The 21,278-nt window shown below is 37.8% G+C and overlaps 2 protein-coding genes across 2 annotated transcripts; one reads left to right on the top strand and one right to left on the bottom strand.

Annotated features, from left to right (window-relative positions):
• Window positions 1–1,766: 1,766 nt before the first annotated feature.
• Window positions 1,767–8,013, top strand: LOC141647844 (protein AUXIN RESPONSE 4). The gene is made up of 2 exons (XM_074456192.1): window positions 1,767–3,142; window positions 7,315–8,013. Exons 1-2 carry the CDS (start codon window positions 1,919–1,921, stop codon window positions 7,543–7,545), a joined length of 1,455 nt encoding a protein of 484 aa, XP_074312293.1. The 5' UTR covers window positions 1,767–1,918; the 3' UTR covers window positions 7,546–8,013.
• A 1-nt stretch (window position 8,014) lies between these two features.
• LOC141647843 (nucleobase-ascorbate transporter 6-like) lies at window positions 8,015–13,209 on the bottom strand. Its single transcript, XM_074456191.1, has 14 exons — window positions 12,923–13,209; window positions 12,346–12,443; window positions 12,058–12,252; window positions 11,529–11,629; window positions 11,365–11,440; window positions 11,145–11,204; window positions 10,857–11,041; window positions 10,356–10,452; window positions 10,021–10,107; window positions 9,864–9,922; window positions 9,302–9,393; window positions 9,120–9,197; window positions 8,716–8,876; window positions 8,015–8,415 (listed from the first exon to the last, which is right to left on the bottom strand). Exons 1-14 carry the CDS (start codon window positions 13,122–13,124, stop codon window positions 8,200–8,202), a joined length of 1,707 nt encoding a protein of 568 aa, XP_074312292.1. The 5' UTR covers window positions 13,125–13,209; the 3' UTR covers window positions 8,015–8,199.
• Between the last annotated feature and the right edge of the window lie 8,069 nt (window positions 13,210–21,278).

Raw genomic sequence — 21,278 nt, 5'->3', positions numbered from 1 at the left:
AAAAACAAAAAACCAAATAACAATAATAAAACCAAAAAACCAACAACCCAACCCAACCCGAAATCTGAAATAAACCAAATAACAATAAAAAAAACCAAATTTAAATATCGTGTGTATAACTCTAATGCACGCAGTGTATAACTTTAATAGACAAGATGTATAACTTTAGTCCAAAAAATCAAATAACAATAACAACCAAATAAAAAAATAAAAAATAAAAACAAAAACAAAAACTACATGTGAGACGATTAAACTAAATCCGAAGACACACAAGACCATTTTTGAAATAAGAAAAAAATAGAAGGGAGTATTAAATTAAAACAAATAACAATAACAACCAAATAACAAAAAAAAAATTAATAAAGAAAAATCAAACTTTTCGAAATCTAACAAAAACAAAACCAACAATATTGAAAAAAGTAGATCTGAAAAAAAAATCCAAAAAAAAAATCAAACTTAACAAAAAAAGCATGCACTCAGTGAAGAAGCACAACCGCACTATTTGAAGAAAAAAAAAAAAAAACGCACGGCCCGGCGGATGATCTCGTGAAGAAAAAAAGAAAAAAATTGAATGGAGGAGAAGAAGACGGCGGCGGCGCGGAGGCATGAAGGAGGGAGGAGGTGGCGGCGGATCTCGTGAAGGAGGGAGGAGGTGGCGGCGTGTGTGCGGGGGGGTGGTTGAGGGAGGGTCGTGGTGGAGGGATGTGGGGTGGGAGGAAGGAGGTCGGGTGGGGGGGTTGGGTAGAAGGGAGGCCGAGGAGCCGAGAATGAAGGAGGAAAAGGGAGGCGGTGACGGGATGGTGACGGGATGAGGAAGGAGGGTGGCCGGTTGAGCCGTGGGTGAGGAGAAGGAGGAGGTTGAGCCGTGGGTGACGGGTGGTGGCCGGTTGGGTGGTGGTCACCTGGGAGGTGTGGAAGAGGGAGTGGGTATTTTTTGGGTTTTTTTTTGTTGATTTGGTTTTTTTTGGTTTTGTGAGAATGAGAGGTAAATGAGAGAGAATGAGTGAATGAGAGAGAAGTGAGAGGGTGAATTATGAGGAAGTGAGAAGGGAGAATTAGAAGGAGGATGGAGTTATACAAATTAGGATGGAGTTGTACATGGATTAGGAAGGGAGATTAGGGAGGGAGATTTATGACCATCCATTGAGATGTAATCTCATCCCTCCATCCCTTCCATCCAAAGGCCCTTATAAGGACTTAGGGACTCATTTGCGTAAAAATCTCTTCAATAAAGTTTCATTCAATAACTTTGTATCATAGCTTGATAATTTTGTTAGTAGAGCTCGATAACTTTATAACAAAGCTCAACTACATTGAATAAGTTGTATATACAACCAGTTGTATAATACATTAACTGGATTTTACACAAATACTATCATACAACCAGTTGTATAGTAGCATTGTACAACCGCCTCAAAGTTATTGAGCTTTTACACAAAGTTGTTGAGCTATTTTACAAATTATTGAGCTATTTTAACAAGTTATTGAGCTTAATAATTATTCTGTTAAGTTCAATAACTTTGATCATAAATGATAATTTTGTTTGTTAGTAGAAATTTCGATAACTTTATAACAAAGCTCAACTACATTGAATAAGTTGTATATACAACCAGTTGTATAATACATTAACTGATGATTTTAAAAATACTTAATGTTATTATCTCCAAAATTAGCTTTATTAATACGAGTTTTTTGTTACCACTTTATACTCGAGGAGGGTATCACGCGTTTTTACTCATTGTTCCCTCAATCCCTCTCATCTTTTTATTTTTCTCCACCATCATAGTGTCAGAAAGTGAACTGCAAAGTATGCATAATCATGCATTTACGACTGCGTTTTGTCCCCCAGTTCACCACACTTCAACACCATTAAAAAATCCTTAAGATCTCCTAAATTTTACATCTTCAAAATACAACAATGGCGATCATTACAGACTATGATGATCAACCCACCTCCCCTTCCAAATCCAGACCTAAACCCAAGCCCAAATCCAAAACCGAACCCAAACCCGAACGCAGACGACCCGCCACAAACCAAACCCCAACACCAAACCCGTTTACATTCTGGTTTTACTTGATAATCACAGTATCAATCATCACATTCCTCTTCATTTCCTTCCCATCCCTGTCATCACCCGACCCTAAAACCTGGTTTCTGAAGCTACCCATCAGCCTCCGGAGCCATTACTCTTCGGGTCGGATCATCAAAGTTCAGGTAAACCCGAATCAACCACAAGTTCAAGTCTTTACATACTCTCAAGGTCCTAGAACATCTGAAAATGTGCTTATAGTACATGGGTTAGGGTGTACTTCTTTTAGTTTTAAGGGCATTGTTGATGGGTTAGCTTCTAAGGGTTTATTTGGTGTTGCAATTGACTTACCGGGTTCTGGATTTTCGGATAAGACGGTAGAGAGGGAGGAAGAGAGGGTTTTGGGTAGTAATGGTGGGCTTTTTGGGAGGATTTTTGAGGTTTATGAGGAGATTAAGGAAAAAGGTATTTTTTGGGGGTTTGATAGTTTGATTGAGCATGGACATCTTCCTTATCATGAGTTGAATCAGCCGAAAACTCGTGTTTCTAAGCATAAGGTTGTTGTGCCATTGGATTTAGGGTCAAGTGAGGTGGGTAGGGTCATTGGGGAGGTTGTGAGTACAATGGGGTTAGCCCCATTGCATTTGGTTTTACATGATTCGGCTTTGGTGATGGGTGCGAATTGGATTGTGGAGAATTCGGGGTTGGTGAGGAGTGTTACGCTTTTGGATAGTTTGCCAAGGGAGATGGCATTGCCCTTGGGACTGTTCGAGTTGCCCGTGATTAGGGAGGTGATTTTGAGAGTTGATTATTTGTTTGGAAGGTTGATTGGTAAGTGTTGTTTGAGGAGTGGTTTTGGTTCGAGTTTGGAGGCTCATAGAGTTCTTTTGAAGGGGAGGGATGGGGGAGCCGCGATTGTGGGAATGGGGAAAAAGTTGAACCACAGTTTTGAATTGGGTGAGTGGGTTAGTATGGTTGGTATGAAGGGTATGCCAATGCAGGTGATGTGGTCTGGTAGTTGGTCAGAGGAGTGGAGCGAGGAAGGAAAACGGGTTGCTGAAGTTGTTTCTCAAGGTGTATTTATTCGGCATTCTGGCGGGAGATGGCCTCAGGTATGGTTTACTTACGTGATAATTGCTTGTATATATATATTAGAGTATGGTACTTTTCTTTATACTTTGAAATGAATTTTGAGCGACTTTCTTCATTAGTTCGAGGGTGAAAATTCAATTGTTATTTATGCTATATGCTATGTTATGGCCTGCATATGAACTGAAAAAATTACTATAGATTCCTTCTTGACTGATAGTTGTAGAACTATTGTGATGAGTGTGATAGTATCCACTTGGAATAGTAGATTTGAGTGTGGCGTGATATCACGGGGAGCCTGAATCTAAATTTTGGGATAGCAAATTTTTGGTTTGTCTACTAGAGGGGGATGCTATTCGAACTTGAAGTCTAGCATAGCCAATATCTCAATTAAAATCATCAGTACACAAGTTTAAGCTAGCTAGCCACAATCCCACAATAGGCTGACAATACTCGGTTTAATGTCCTTAGCGCCTTATCAAGAATTCAGGCAGCATTGCAGCAATACCTATTCTCTAGCAATGTATTGTTGATACTTGCTACCCCTTGCTACCAAATGCCTCCACCCCTACTTTAAATTGTTAATTCTTAGTTTGGAAAGTAGTAATTCCTCTCGTATCGGCTTTGGTCCCTATAGTCTAGACCTGCATGGCCTGGACTAGTATGGAAGTTCGTATTGCATTGCAGCGATACTTGAATCATATGCTTCTTCAGGTAAACTTCAATCCAATATGGTAATTTGAATAAGAGTGGTTCATCCATGAAATTTGGCTTCATGAGATGCATACATTGTGGTTTTGCAGCTTACTAGTTGATTTTTGGTTCATCTTAATATGATTGGCCACTTCCTAAATTTAGGAATGTTAAGTTGGTTCATGTCCCATGTTACCTCCATTTAATCAGACAAATACAAACGGGTAGAAGTGAGCAGTTGAGCACACCATGGATGTTAAAGTTACATGGCCATTTAAGGTGTTTCTATCTTATATGAAATATGAACATCTTTACTCCGTATTAGGATTGAGGAAATCAATTAGACGAGAGGAATGGCTTATAACTTAGGGGGCGTTTGGTTCGGGAAAGGGAATAGGAAAGGGAAAGTGGGAGAAAGGAAAGGGATTACCATTACCCCTAATTTTACTAGTTGTTTGGTTATACCATGAAAGGGAATAGTGAAACCAACCTCAGCCTACTCACTTCTCTACTCACTTCCCTGCCATTAACACCCACCACCTCTAAGCCATTACCCTCCTCAGAAAAAGGATATGCAATTCACATTAAGCAATATAAAACAGAGAGAGAAGAGTCACTTGAGATGGAAACCTTCAATCTCAGACCATCCATTGAGATTTGATCTTTGCACCACATGTGCTGCTTCATTCTCCATGTTCTAAAGGCTAGTATGCCTCAGAGTCTACAGCTCCCACATAGTACAGTGAGATGTGCCAGTGAGTGAGGGTGCATCCCTGGCCGAGTTGGGGAGACGGTGATAGAGGTATTGCTAGTGGTGTTGGGATGGTCGACACCCGGCATCGGTGGTATACTCGCTGGTGTACATGGTGGTAGGTGGTCGGCAGTTTAGGTTGGGTGGGGTGATGATGGTGGGTAGGTTGAGTGTGGTAGGATGGATGCAAGGGGGGACGGCCGGACAGGGACGGAATGGGAAACCCTTGGGGGGGGGGGGGGGGGGGCAGGGAATGGATGTAGAGGGATTAGGGGTAAAGGAGAAGAGCAAGGGAATGATTTAATGACTCAAACAAACACTAAGAAAGGGAATGAGGGTGTTTCATTCCCTTTCCGTTTCCTAACTTTCCCACACCAAACGTCCCCTTGGTCGATTTCTATCAAGATGCATCTATATGATGTACGAGTGCGCAACACTTTTTTTTTGTTGATAGTCACACGAGCTTCTCACTAGTGGTAAAACCAATTAGCATAGACAATACTAGGTTTGATGGTAAAACTTTATCTAGGGATCTTGATTAGATCTAATTGTGCTGGTTGATAAATCAACTTTGGTATTCATGTCATCCACTCATAGCTTTTTGTTGTGGCACATGAGCAAGCATATGCATTTCGCTAACAGTGTGTATTAGAATAATCATTTTCTATCTTCGACTATGATTTTTTAAAATACTTTTTTTCTACGTTTTTTTACCTAATCCTATTTCGGTTTTCAAAATCGTTTTAATCTTTTCTCTCGATTTAAATTTTAAGTTTTTATACAAGAAATCCGGAATTCGATTTTAAAACCTGTAAGTTTACCTTGACTTTCCATTACATTTTCGCTCTCCCTTTTGTTTTTCATTTTCCCTTTTCTATTCGCTTTTTGAGGTGTGTGTTCACCCATAGACGGTTCTAAAGGATGTTTCATGTCAGCCGACCCCAAATTATTTTGGGATTAAGGCTCTGATGTTGATGTTGTTGTTGTTGTTTTCTTACATAAATTTGATACTTTGAGTAGGGTGGTGTTATATGTCTCTAATGGAGTTGTTTTGAAATTACACACTACGTCACAATATTGTGTATATCTAAGCTGCATTTGAAATTTTTAATGATCAACCACAGCTAGCTAAATCTCCACAAAAAATTATTAAATGTTGGTGAAAACATTGAAGGGTGTGTTGCTGTGTGCCGGTGCCCCTTGGTTAAGCTGCAACGTTTGTTATGAGATAGAATGTTGTTTATAACTGCTACATAGTTGAAATCCTGCCAAGTATTGTTGAGCTACGGACCTTGAAAAGAATAAATCTTACCAAATTTTACTAGCAGTAAATGAGACTGCCAAAGTGACACCCAATTTCAAGGTAGATTACTCTTTAGAAAGAATATATCAGTCAGCGTTGAGTCAGGAATAAAATTTCACTGAGTTGTTAGTTTACATCTACTCTATGTTGCTTGTACTCTTCAATATTACCTCGCGTACCCGTGTCGGACACTCGACACTCGGACATGGGTAGGACACTCGGACACTTCATTTTAGACCAAAGACATGAATCTTTTTCATAAAATAGACGAATCCCAACGCTTGGACATGCACCCGTGTTGGATACTTCTAACCGAGTCCGAGCGTTTACTACAATCGTTAATCATCATAGCAATGCAACACTCCAAAGGAAAACTCTCTGCTATGCTGAAAGTCACAGCTCAAATATGAGCAAGAGAGCTTAGTTGAGGGTGGGGAAAAGGCTAATCTGTGATGCGCTCTTTATATGTGTTTAGAATCCTAAAATTCAAGGGTATATGTAGGAGTATTGGAGTAATGAGTAAAATTCAAGTCCTGAAGTCCTTGAACTTAGTGACTAAAGTGACTACGTTAGCAGCCAGAATATGAATCTTTTCAGCCTTCCACTCATGGTACATGACACAACTCGTCCTCAAGTCTTTGGTCTTTATTATATGAAAAAAGATTTACTAATTTTAAAAAATAGTGTGTTTGTTTTCTCCATGGAAAGTTCTATCTTAGAAACATATTTCTAGTAATTCTTTTACCATCTTGAATGTTCCATTAACTCTATATCTTAGCACTCCAGGGTAAAACTGCTCCTTATAGAACAAATCCAAACCATTTTTCCTTTATTGAGCTAGTTGGGAACTTGTTTGCCTGTAGTTGGTAGCCCAGGTTGTTCTTCATAGCTCAGTTTCTTAGTAGTTCTTACAATCTATTGATTTCTTCTGTATGCTATGTAGAAGTTGGCAGTGGACATGATCAACATGTGATATTAAGTTTTTCGACAAACATTTGTGGAAGGGCTTTGGCGTGTCATTGTAATCAAGGTCGTCTTGAATTAAATCCCATGCGTGATTCTTATACCACTTTTCTAAGCATATTCCCAACTAGTGTGGGAATTCAGAAAGTTTTCTTTATGGGATTCTTTATATATTATACTCAGTATTATGATACAAAAATTACCAAATTTGTATAGTTTTGAGCATAAAAATGGACAAAATGCAAAGAATTAGCTTTCTGGTATTGGGGCACCGGAATGCTACTACATGCATCTGCTGCTATTCCCAAGTGTGCACTTAACTTGAATAAAACCATCAGTTTATGGGTGTGAATTGAAGTTATTTCCCACTTGACAAAGAGCTCCTAAAGTGGCTCTAGGACAAGTCTTGTAGCAATCTCGCGCTTGTTACACTTTTTTTTTAAGTGATTGTGACTTGCATGACCCTCTGTTCATCCTGATAACAGGAAGACACTTCAAGCGAGGTAACTCAAAGCATTTACAGTTTTGTTTCATCATTGCCCAAGACTGAAAGAAAATCTGATGATGAACCATTGCCAGAACATATTCAGAAGAAACTTGATGAAGCAAAAGCCGCAGGTCATCACCATCATGACGGCCATGATCATGGCGCTCAGGCAGGTTACATGGATGCCTATGGCCTTGGCAATGGCCATGGCCATGGATGGGGAATGTGATCGGCTGTCCCTTATTGGAATCTTGCTACCACATATACAATTTACATACCATGTCTCTAATGTCTAGTTGTTCGGCAGATAGTCAGTTTTGAAGATCTTGAAGAATGGGAGTACTATATAGAGTACTATATAGAGTTTGTAATTCTTCTTGACGATCCATTCCATTTTTTATTTGCTATATCTTTTCTAATTTTGCAACAGTCTTATAGGCTTGGCTTCTGGTTCTGACTTTTAGCTTCAGGATCTTCAGTATAGATTATAGAATTCATCGATTAGGTATTTAATGAGCGGTATTGGTCACAACAGGCTGTCAGATTTGTTGTTTGTTTAACTTGTGCATGCATCTTTTATCTTTAGATGTCATGTTACTACTTCAGTAATGCAACAATGTTTTATGCTGCTGGAAGAAATGTTACTCGTAAATTTGGTTTGTGTCTAATGATACTATACCAATTTCAGTTTTAATAAGTTGATAAAGAACTATGCTCATAGCTCATTAATAAAATGCTAGTAAGCGTGGTTAAATCGAAAAGAACTCGTGTACCCAAAACATAAGACCTCTGTGACTAAAACTTGACGCTTCTAGATACGCTCTATTTCACAACTAAACTGTAGAGAATTAAAAAGAAAAAAAAATCGAAATCCTGGGTTGGATTATAAAGATGGGAAACAATTGCCAAGCTTGCAAGGCAGAGAGTAAAATTCAGCATTTCTGATCTCTTTGCTGAACTTAATGAACCTATCCCACCAAGGCTTCCCACTATCATTTCTTGCAGCTTCCTCACAATGGACGGTGTTATCCAGCAGCATACTGACTATCACGGCCACCATTGGAGACGAAATAAAGATGATTGTCATTGCATCACCCAACTATAATTCACCAAAGCAACCAACAGAAAACATACACAAACAAAATTAGTTTCGAGTTTTAAATCAGTGAGTCGTTCGTTCTTTTTAAGTAAAATACTCCTGAAATGTTGTTTTACTTGTTTACCTAAATACTTCTATAAAACGTAGTCACTAAAATGTCGTTTTATAGGGGTATTTGGAAAAACAACATGCAATTTTAGTAATAACTTACTATAAACCGCCTTATTGGAGACTTTTTGCCAGAAATGTATATAGTGATGCAAAATAAACTTTTATTTAAGGGTGTATAAAGTTGGTTACCCATTCAGAACGCATGTGAAAAGGGGTTGAACCCACTGTTGCTTTGTAATCTCTGAAATATTGTGGCACGGAAATCGCCAAGAATGAAGAGAAGCCCAATATAAACAATGTTCTGAAGCTGTTTAAGTTGCAAAACTGAAGGTGATTGAGACCTGCAGAAGCTGCAAATATACATAAATTCAGAACATATAAAAAAATGAACATACATTCTCATATGAAACAGCCTCACCATGCAGTATTTATCATGACACTAGCCCATATAATGGAGTATTTATTCTCGGATATCAGCTTTAAGTGTAACCGGTTAATGTCAAAAATAAAGTAAGCAAATTTAAGGGCATTGTCTCGAAAAGATAGCTTGAATGCTAATTTAGTCATTGATCTTCATCAAAAAATGCTCTTACAGACGAAGGCGTAGAAAATACAGTAGGAAGCAGCCATAATAGGTGATGGCACCGAAGCGAAAAATGCTCCAATTTTTCCTGTACATGTTAAAACACCATAGTAATATGAGTGTACATCATATTTAACTTGGTAAAAAATTTAAATCAGCTTGAATATTGGCCAATTAATCACATTATCATACCAAATATTGAGAAAATTAACATAAATCCAGCAGATATTTGAATAACTCTTCTACTTCCAACTTTAGTCAATCCCAGTAGACCAGCACTTTCTCTGTTTTATACGAAAGAAAAAAAAAAACAAATCATTAGCTAATCTTGGATGACTTTACAAAAGAGCATCATTCCTTAACTGAGTAAAATTACAGTTTTGTTAGATGCCTGTATTAGTAAAATTACAAAGGTTCCCACATAAAAGTTGAATATGTATTGCTTTATTCTCTTTTGTCTTTTCACTTTTCAGTAGAGTGAACCTGTTTTAATGACGATAAAGAATATATCGAACTGAGAGTTGCCTTAGCCAACTGCTGGTTTTATGCTTAAACCGTTTAATGAGCTAGCTATTTTCTATTGCTGTTTTTTCTTTGACCCTTCGCTTTAGACTTCATAGTGTGTCACTAGTACGATATTTAAGGATATGGAATCTCTACCCGACACTTCTCCTAGAACAGACAAAGGGAGGCAAAGAAGAGGAAGAGATTAATATATGGATTCTACAGCTTAGGGAAAACAAGTTTGTCTTACACTGAAGCAGTGGAGCCAGCAACAGCACCAAAAATTCCATTCAACAATGTTCCGAATCCCTGATAAAAATGCTCTTATAAGATTAAATCACATTATCAAAACATATCTTTCTTACTTGTAATTAAAATAGGTGGAAGGATTAAAATTCATAACACACCAGCCAGAATACACCTCGGCTGACTACTGAGGGAGGAACGGGCGTAGCACTTGCATACCTTGCTGCTGCTATAAATGTGCCAGTACTCTACAATATTCAAGTCATGAAAAATATAACAGTAACAATTATTCCTCCAATGAAAAATAAAAAATACCGAGTAACAACTATCAAACTGAAAATAGTGAATGTTGAGTGAAACTACTTGAGATAAAATTTGATGGTTTCTTACTAGGTGTCGCGTTTTCTTATTTTAAACGTATTTTAAGCGAATTTTGGAAGAGACGGTTTTAAGGGGAATACATGTGCAAATGTATGACGAAAGCTTTAGAGCTAACCTCAGTTAATGCAACAAATCCGGCAAGTATCATCAGAAAAGCTTCGTTGAAGTGTAAAGTGGGTTTGCCCCATTGAAATGGTCTTGGCAAATAGACCCTACATTTAAGAAAAGAATATGATGAGAACAACCTTTAATAAGCATATATTCTTGCATTTCACTTAAAGTAACTTTGATAAACGTTCATGTTTAACCCTTAAACTTTAATAAGCAAAATACATTCGAAGTTCACGTACATCACATGATATCTTTTGAATCTTCTATCTATTGTCAGATAAGGAATATTCGATTTTTATTTATAGAAAAATCACATAGACTTATAGGAGTTAAGATATATACTTCCAAAGTTCGAGTTAAATACGTGGTACTCCGTATCTTTTAACAGTAATCTTACATGAGCGACTAGTCCATTAATCTGACAATTGAAAATTGGTATTCCGTATTTGGTTTGGTTTCACTCGTAAAACCATCATGCCCAAGACTTACGAAAAGAAAATCTAACCAGGGAGCATTCTGAATGAGTCCAGCATGATCTGTTCGGCAACTGAGCTGAGTACTTTGAGGCCGTTGATTGTAAGCACCAATTGACGTCAATATTAGAGCAAATACCCAAACTATTCCCGTGGATATTACAACTGCATATTGTTCGTATATTCTCTTTTTCGTCTTCATAATAGACGATAAATACTGCAGTGACAAAAAATAAAAGAAGTCCTGAGAATGTGCATCAATCAAAATCTAAATTTGAACATATACAGAAGATGAGCCTTCAGTGTTCATATACACTTGCCTGTGAGCAGAAAATCATTAATACTAATTGCGGAAGTCCAATCTCAACACAGCTAGCCAGCTGAAACCATAAAAAGAGAATTTTACTCGAAGAATCACACTCCATCCGCTATATAATGTTATTCCGACTGTAAATATGCTAAAAAATCTTATGTAAAATTTAAATAATTAAAAATCCACATTGTCATTAAAAATTAAAAATTGTTCATTAAAAGCCTTACTGTTGGAAAGCCAAGATCAAAGAGGCCGAGACCAGTAAAGGTTATGAGTAGAACCATAGAAAGAGGGCTTAGAAATCTAGCATTATCAAGCAGTCAAAACACAATATTAGTAGTTAATCAAATTTACAATGATTTTACACAAAATAATTTAGTTAAATACAGACCTTACAAAGTTTCTCCAAATACCAGAGAACCCAAGAGATAATTTTAGAACAGATGCAATCAGTAAAGAACCTTGTACAGCTGCCATCGATCTTTCGAATCTCTACAACAATACATTAGGACCAACAAAAAAGTCATAATTAAATCTGTTCACACTTCATAGTAATGCAACTTTGTGTCAAGCTGACCCGAGTTAGACTAAACAAAATAGCCAAATATGACCAGAAATTCGTGTATCTTTTTGGATTATATCTCATCTCAAATGACTCATGGCTTCACCATCTAGCTTAAAATTACTGGTTGGAAATTGCATTGACCTATTTCTAGATAAGTCTAACAAAACTCGTAATAATTAAATCTGCTCACAGTAAAGAACGGAGAACCCCTACTTAGCTAACTCGAACTAGATAACATGTTCATCAATGACAATAACAGGCCGAAAATGAAGTATCAGAGTGTGTGTCCTACATGAGGCCTCGCTAAATTAAGAGTCAAAATAACATAGCCGAAATCTCCTAACAAGAATCGAACCTGTTGAGACAGTTGGAGTGGATCAAGAGGATCGATAATTGAGAACCGAGGGGCGAGTACAATGGTCATAGTAGGGATAATGAAGGCATGAGAAGCACCAACAAGTACTGGTAGACGAGTGCCAACTAAAGTCTGAAGCAATGTGCTGATGGCTGAAACAAACATCATGTTTTGTATCACCTTTGCTTTATCAACCTTCATTATTCAATAATTAAAAATTAATCAGGGTAATCAAGTATCATAAATTATTAATCATAATACATATTAAAAGTTGGGTTAGATGAGTACATTGGAGCCACCCATTTTAGGTACGATCATGGAGGAGATGAGACTGATGATCCCAACTGCTATGAATGAATGTTGTAATCCCAGTATAATGGACTCAACTGCATTACATATACCACATATATCATTGTTAATTTGTTACAACTATTAGCATTATCAATCTTTCGCTACCTAAAATTATTAATCTCCAGATGATTGATCAAAACTCATAATAGATAATACAACGTCCTAGGGCGAATATTAAGAATTTGAGATTAAACGATTTTCCCAAAAAGACATATCCCGCACCATGACAGTAACAATACGTCAATACACACTAGTACAATACTACTAATATACAATAACACTACGTTAATCGTTTAAAAGTCAAAACTTAACCATGTCTTGCACTAGAACAATGTGAGTATTATATAAAACTGGTTATGTTTACATGTCACATCACACGAAATAGTAGCGCTAGTACACCAGCATAATTATATGGCCTATACAATGCAATTATGGTACCACTGTGCATAAATGTACATAGTGTACGACTACGACGAAGACAATAAAAGAGTAGAGATTTTAAAAAGAAACGTACCTATAGGAGGGTTGCTATTGAGGCAATATTGAATGTCTGATAACGTCTCCATAACAGGGTGTGGTTTCACCTCCTCAATCTTTATCACTTTTGCATTATTGCGATTGTTATTGTTATTGTTATTGTTATTGTTATTATTGGCATTATTATTCGCATTGTTATTATTACTATTGCTATTGTCGTTGCCATTTCCACCCGACATTTGTGATATTGAATCTTTAGAGAAAAGCTTCAAGTTTATGTTATGAGTTTTTTTTTTTTAGTGAATGATGAAGTAAGGGTAGGATTTATTCAGTAGACTAAAAGTTTGAAAATGAGGGAAAGTTGACATTTTTTTTTGAATTACAAAGCAGGTTATTAACTCTAGTTAATGAGATTTATGACCATATTATTTGCTCATTAATTGATTTGATTTGCAATGGGAATTTAATCTCTCATTTTTTAAACTTAAACTTTCTCCTCTTCATTTTCTTATTGGCTAAGAGAGATTAAATGATATTTTCATCTCATTTCGAATCGAACGAAGATGTAAAACGGCTGCCTTGATGCGTCTCCCGCTTAGATTTAAAAAAAAAAAGAGTAGATCGCGAGCGTCTCATAGTATCTAGATTTACAGCTAGTCTTGCTTGTGGCTTGTGACCTCTCACAAAAAGGGAGAGGGAATAAGGTGGGCACCCCCATATGCTTCCCACTTACCTTTTAATGGACATTTTGTGAGAGAAAATGACATCCGTCACAAGCTTGTAACAGATATCGTTCGTCTTCAATGAGATTTTGCGCTTGATTTAAACAGAGCAATATTCCATACCTCGTTATTATCCACAACAATTTTTAAAACGGCAATCATATTTCGCGTTATCCAACTTTTTTAAGAAAAAAAGAATTAATATACATCGGTCAACTAAGAATAGAGCATTTGTTTCATCACCATTGTGACAACTACATACGGTTTCGAAACGTTAAACGTGTAGATGAGATCATGAAAATTACATTATTGTCCTTGCCTTCTAGCAGCCCACTGCTAAGCCGCCGGTCGGTGTCTCTAGATTACAGTTAAGGTCTTAAGGATATACGCACACTTGTATTAATTGTAGACTTGTAGTCCTTTGGTTTACATTAGATCCACAAAATTTTAAAACGGATTTATGCTTAGAGACTATTACAAGATTTGTCCCATTTAATCCCCTATCTACTAAAAAACTAGGCATTTTTACAAATTTTTCCTTCAAAAAAAATCTTTTTAATTAAAGAAGCTAATTACAAATAATTATATTCACTCAATAAGAAAATTAATAATTATTATTTATTTCTTTATTAAATTATTACATTTTCATTAAAATTAAACTCTTAATCAAATTATATTATTTTCACTAAAATTTAAATTAATAAGTATTATTTGACTTATTTTAATTTTAAAATAGGTAGTATCCCGCGCTTCGCGCGCCCTGTTTTAAAATTTTATGTTTATAATTGAAGAAAAATTATATAATTCATATATGACCTTCAACATTTTCTCTTATAAATATTTTTTTCTCAATTTTTTTTAGGTTTAACTTCAATGTTTTAAAATAAAATACATAACAGATTTAATTAAAACTAATAAGTGATAATTAATTATCCATGATCAACGTTTTATAAATAAATTTGTGACTGGTGAAATATCATATTAATCAAAATAAAAGTTATTCGAATAATACAAAAATCAACAATAAGTTCTCAAATTATATAATTTCACGATACTTTATGTCTCAAATCAATTAATATTTAATCAAAATGTTGTGAACATAATTTTATGTAATTTTTAATTTTTTATGTATAACATGTGACATTTATCTATCAAACATATAGAGTTCAAACTCAACTTATTCAAATTTTTTGATTGTGTCTTGCATGCGATATGAGTCAACATATCTATGAGAAATTTGCACTTTTTTTTTTTAAAACAACTATATATAATGATGTTTAAGAGTTTACCTCTAAATGTAAATATAATAGGTTGAACTTTCTCAAATATTATTTTTTGATGTTTAACTTCAAAGTATTTAAAAAATAACATATAAAATATTTAACTAAAAGTAATACGGAGTATTTGGATAGTCATAATCAATATTTTATATTTGACTTATACATATTTAATTAAAGATATTAAATAAAAATGTAACGTGTTTTCTACTTTTTCATGTCGTTACGTTTATAATACTATATTACTTAATAATCATTACTTTTGTTTTGATTATTCAAATGCACTCGCGATCACTATGTACATACACACTCGTACACATACTCGTTATCACACTATTGAAACCTATCAAAATCTCATATGTATTCAGTTTGTCCAATATGATGGGGCATATTCTGCACCCGCTGACCGAGTCAACATATTGAGCAAGGTCAAATATATCCAAAGCAAGTCAGCACCTTGGACAGCCTAGCCGACGCCACCTGTCGGCCTGTCACGTGGGTCTCGGCCAGGCAACTAACCAGCCGGTCAACACACTTGATGACCTAGCCGATCAAAGACATCGGCTGTCACTGGTCTCGGCCAGCAACTCGCCAATGGGGCACATATAGCGTACTCATATCCAAGATCCCTCGGTCGGCCTGCCATAGGTCCATCGGCCGAGGGTATAACGGTCTTTCCGCCTGCTAGCCACTTGGCCACTACGTGACAAAAGGTGAAAGTCTATAAATACTCCTCAACCCTCATTGAGGAAATGATCCACAATTTAACCTAGATACACTATTCATCTGGTAATATCTTCCTTATCTCTCTACAATACACATTCAGCCAAGTAACAACTTATCTCTTAAGTTTACTGACTTGAGCGTCGGAGTGAGTACGCTTGGCACAAAGCCAAGCCCTCAGTTCGTTCATTGTTGCAGGAGAGGCCGTGAGGAACGATTAAGACCAAAGGAGAATCCAACTCAAGACATCATTCAACAAGCCAAGGGTGGTAATTATACTTGCTCTGGAATTACACCCGGAACAATTGGCGCCGTCTGTGGGAAAAAGATACTAAAAGTTAATCAAATCCCTTAAAAACACAAAACAAAAACCCACCCAAAAAGCTAAGAAGATGTCGAAACAACCAGAGGTAATAGTGACCGACGAAACCGCATTCTACCAGGACGACACATTCCCTAATTCTGAGATCGGGCCGTCCTCCACCGGCCGAGTAATTCAACCGGCGTACGGGATGCCGATACTACTGTGAACACCGCGCCACGGCCAGGTCACTATCATGGGACATGTGGTCGATGCAACCAAACTGAAGCTACTCCTGGACCTGATGGGTAATACGCCGATCACCCCCGCCGCAACGACGGTGACGGCAGCACACCCGCAGGTGACCCGGACCCACAAAGTGACCCCGAACAGCTTGTCGGGGGCAGTGCAAGGAGCGGAGCATATTAGGACGCCGGCGGAGCCCATACGCGCCGGGCCGACCAAAGTCCTTCCCCACTCGCGGGAGGACAGCGTCGCCGCGCAACGAGGCCATCCCCGAGGAAAGCAAACAATACTAAAACCTCGATCACCTCGGCCAAAGCCGGGAGTGACGGGGGAACGAGCCGACATGCTAATATATTTACGACGGCAGACAGCGCCAAAACCTCGATCACCTCGGCTAATTAAGACCGAGGGCGACGGGGGAACGAGCCGATATGCCTAGATATTTACAACAAAGACAGACGCAAAACCTCGATCACCTCGGCCAAAGCCGGAGTGACGGGGAACGAGCCGACATGCTAATATATTTACGACGGTAGATGGCGCGCAAAACCTCGATCACCTCGGCTAATTAAGACCGAGGGCGACGGGGAACGAGCCGATATGCCTAGATATTTACAACAAAGACAACGCCAAACCTCGATCACCTCGGCCAAAGCCGGAGTGACGGGGAACGAGCCGACATGCTAATATATTTACGACGGCAGACAGCGCCAAAACCTCGATCACCTCGGCTAATTAAGACCGAGGGCGACGGGGGAACGAGCCGATATGCCTAGATATTTACAACAGCAGACAGCGCCAAAACCTCGATCACCTCGGCCAAAGCCGGGAGTGACGGGGGAACGAGCCGACATGCTAATATATTTACGACGGCAGACAGCGCCAAAACCTCGATCACCTCGGCTAATTAAGACCGAGGGCGACGGGGGAACGAGCCGATATGCCTAGATATTTACAACATCGACACACGCCAAAACCTCGATCACCTCGGCCAAAGCCGGGAGTGACGGGGGAACGCGACTTGCTCTCGGCAAATTAAGACCGAGCTTAAGAACGCATAAGTACAGTTGAGACGCAAATCTGACACCTCGGCTAACTAAGACCGAGCGTGAACGAGGACGCGATCAATATCGTCTATAAATACGAACGCTGTCGCGCCGTAACCCCGATTCCCTCGGCCAAGGTCGGGAAGCAGCGGGGACACAACGACCGATACGCTAACATGTTCACAACGACCGTTGGGAAGCGCAAATCCGACGCCTCGGCTAATTAAGACCGAGCCTGAACGAGGACGCCACCGACAGGCCAACATGTTTAAAAACGTTAAGTACAGTTGAGATACGCATTCTAACTGCCCCGACTAGGCCGATGGTAGAAACAGAAAAGAAGCGCTCAATTAATAACGTAAGAAGACAACTCAGATGAAAATGAGATAAAGACCCCGGCCAAGCCGGAGGCAAAATAAACAAGCTTTATTAAAAATGATCGCAGAATATACGCTCAACACACATCGGAGCCCATACCACGGCATAGACTACGCTGGGGGCAAATTGATGGGGCATATTCTGCACCCGCTGACCGAGTCAACATATTGAGCAAGGTCAAATATATCCAAAGCAAGTCAGCACCTTGGACAGCCTAGCCGACGTCACCTGTCGGCCTGTCACGTGGGTCTCGGCCAGGCAACTAACCAGCCGGTCAACACACTTGGATGACCCTAGCCGATGCAAAGACATCGGCTCATCACTGGGTCTCGGCCAGTAACTCACAAATGGGGCACATATAGCGTACTCATATCCAAGATCCCTCGGTCGGCCTGCCATAGGTCCATCGGCCGAGGGTATAACGGTCTTTCCGCCTGCTAGCCACTTGGCCACTTGGCCACTACGTGACAAAAGGTGAAAGTCTATAAATACTCCTCAACCCTCATTGAGGAAATGATCCACAATTTAACCTAGATACACTATTCATCTGGTAATATCTTCCTTATCTCTCTACAATACACATTCAGCCAAGTAACAACTTATCTCTTAAGTTTACTGACTTGAGCGTCGGAGTGAGTACGCTTGGCACAAAGCCAAGCCCTCAGTTCGTTCATTGTTGCAGGAGAGGCCGTGAGGAACGATTAAGACCAAAGGAGAATCCAACTCAAGACATCATTCAACAAGCCAAGGGTGGTAACTATACTTGCTCTGGAATTACACCCGGAACACAATATAATTTTTTTCATTCCCAGACTATAAAACTTATCTCTTAGTAGTTTTTTTAAAGTTTTGTTTTTAATATATACAATGACTCTTCCAAATATATTTTTCTTAATGGATTTAATAGTCTAAGTTTTATAACTTTTTCAAAATATTTTTTTTTACGTGTAAAATATGGTGAGACACTCACTTTAATCATCTCTACATATCAAAATAAATATTTTAATAAACATGATGAAAATTATACTCAATTGAAAGCATTTTTCACAATAAACGTAATTATTTACATTTTAAAATTTGTATCAAAATAACTCTATAGTAAATTTAGAATCAAACAACAATAATTATTTAATATAATTTTATAATAAAATTTATTAAACTATAATTAATATTTTGCTGCGATTTATACAACATTTATTATGTTTGTATTTAATTTCAGCTGTAATTAATACATGTATTTAAGGCTGGGTTGATACGTGGCGCATCCACAGCATTTCAACCCAGTTTTATATATATACTAGGTAGTATCCCGCGCTTCGTGCGGCCTGTTTTAAACTTTAATTATTGTAATTGAAGAAAAATAATATAATTCATATATGACCTTTTTTTTATAAGGTAAGAAAACGTTTGCATTCTTCAATCGACAACGGCGCACAATTCATATATGACCTTTAATATTTTTACTTATAAATCAATTAATTTGTTCAAAATGATGTTAATATAATTAACGTGTGATATTTATGTATCAAACATATAGGGCTCAAAATCAACTTATTCAAATGTTTTGAGTGTGTCTTCACTACTACAAATATAGGCAACCACAACGGCCCTTTAACAACGCTTATTCACGAAAATCATCAAAACACGTTGTAGAATTTATTCCGCGAATTTTACCAAACTTAATTACAACGGTTATGTGTTGTTAGCCGTTGTTATTTGTTTTAACAACGGGTCATACTTAAACAACCGTTGTTAATGAAAAAACTAATAACAACGGTTAAATTTTAACCGTTGTTAATGGTTTGGCGCCAAATTAGTGAAAAGTAATCACAACGGTTATATTAGAACCCGTTTTTAATACTTTTTAACAACGGTTGTAATCTCAATAACCGTTGTTATTAATATTATGAAAATATTAAGAACAACATATTGCTTTATTCTGCTATACGCTACAAACACAAACACAAGCTAATACTGCTACTATATCATCCTCCATTCCTCCCTGATCGTCTCTCTGTCTTCATCTCCGTCACTGTTGTCACGTCTTCTCTCCCTCATCGCGCGTGTTTATCAATCAGGTATATATATATTTCTTAGCAACGCTTATTATAACTAGATATAGGATTTTTTGGGTTATTATCTAATTTGTTGATAATTTAGCTTAATTGCTTTCCTGAATTTCGTTTATTTGTTTGCCTATTATTGTATTTTCTGAATTAGTTGCCTATTATTACGAATGTAGAATAATGACTCGAACTTGGATGATTGATGCAAATATGAGTGACCGCACCTACAAGGATGGTTTAGCTGAATTTTATGAATTCGTTTCGAACAATTTGAATGGTTCTTCTAGTATTGCATGTCCTTGTGAAAGATGTGGTAATATTAGCTATATGGCTTTTCCGGACGTTAAAATACACCTAGAAAAGTGGAGATTTAGTCGATCCTATACACTTTGGATTTTTCATGGGGAATCATTAGAGGAAGAGAATAACTCTGAAGAAGATGATGTTGATGTACACGAAAGGCTAACTGATGATCCTGAGTTTGCCGAGTTTTTTGAGTTGGAAGAGTTGGAAGTAGAGAAGTTGAATGTTGGGTCTATAGATAATGAAGAGAATGATGATGAGTCCATTGCTTTTGAAGATGTAGGTGATGACACTAGTAATTGGGATGACCTTAACAACATGTATGAGAAGTTGTGTGAGTCTGAAGCACCTCTTTATCCTGGTTGTAAGTTCACAAAAATGTCGGCTGTGGTGAAGTTGTATAATATCAAGGGGGCAAATGGGGTGAGTGACACGTGTTTCACTAGTTTTTTAGCCTTAATAAAGGAGTTGCTTTCTGATGGTAATGTTCTACCCGTTAAGACATATGAGGCGAAAAAACTAATAAGAGGAGTGGGTATGAAATATGAGAAAATACATGCATGTCCAAATGATTGCATATTGTATCGGAAATTATATCAAAACTTAACCAATTGCCCTAAATGTTTGGAGTGGCGTTATAAGGATAAGGAAGGGATCCCGGCTAAGGTGTTGTGGTATTTTCCATTGATACCAAGAGTCATAAGGATTTATGCGAATCCCGATGATGCAAAAATGTTAACTTGGCATGAAACAGGAAGAATAAATGATGGAAAGCTAAGACACCCTAGGAGATGGTAAGCAATGGAAATCGTTCGACGCTAAGTATCCCGAGTTCGGCAATGAACCTAGAAACTTACGTCTAGCGCTGTCCACCGATGGAATGAACCCACACGGAAACATGAGTAGCCAACATAGTACTTGGCCGTAGTGTTGGCTATTTATAACTTACCTCCATATGTGTGCATGAAAAGAAAGTATTTGATGTTGTCGTTGTTAATTTCCGACCCTAAACAACCTGGAAATGATATAGATGTATATTTGGAACCTCTTCTAGATGATTTGCGATTGTTGTGGGATAGTGGGATAGAAGTATTTGATGCATATAAGAACGAAACTTTCAATTTGAGAGCGATGTTATTGTGTACAATAACTGACTATCCGGCTTATGGCGACCTTTCTGGGCACACAGTTCATGGGAAAGAGGCTTGTCCATTGTGTGGGGAGGATATCGAGTCTGAATACTTGAAGTCTTCTCGTAAGTATGTGTATATATGGGAAATAGGAGGTTCTTGTCTCATGACCATTGTTATCGCAAGATGCAGAAAGCATTC

Source organism: Silene latifolia, chromosome 3 (assembly GCF_048544455.1).
Source record: "Silene latifolia isolate original U9 population chromosome 3, ASM4854445v1, whole genome shotgun sequence".
NCBI lineage: Eukaryota > Viridiplantae > Streptophyta > Magnoliopsida > Caryophyllales > Caryophyllaceae > Silene > Silene latifolia.
The sequence above is the reverse complement of the archived record's forward strand: the minus strand, read 5'-3'. Positions and strand labels throughout refer to the sequence as shown.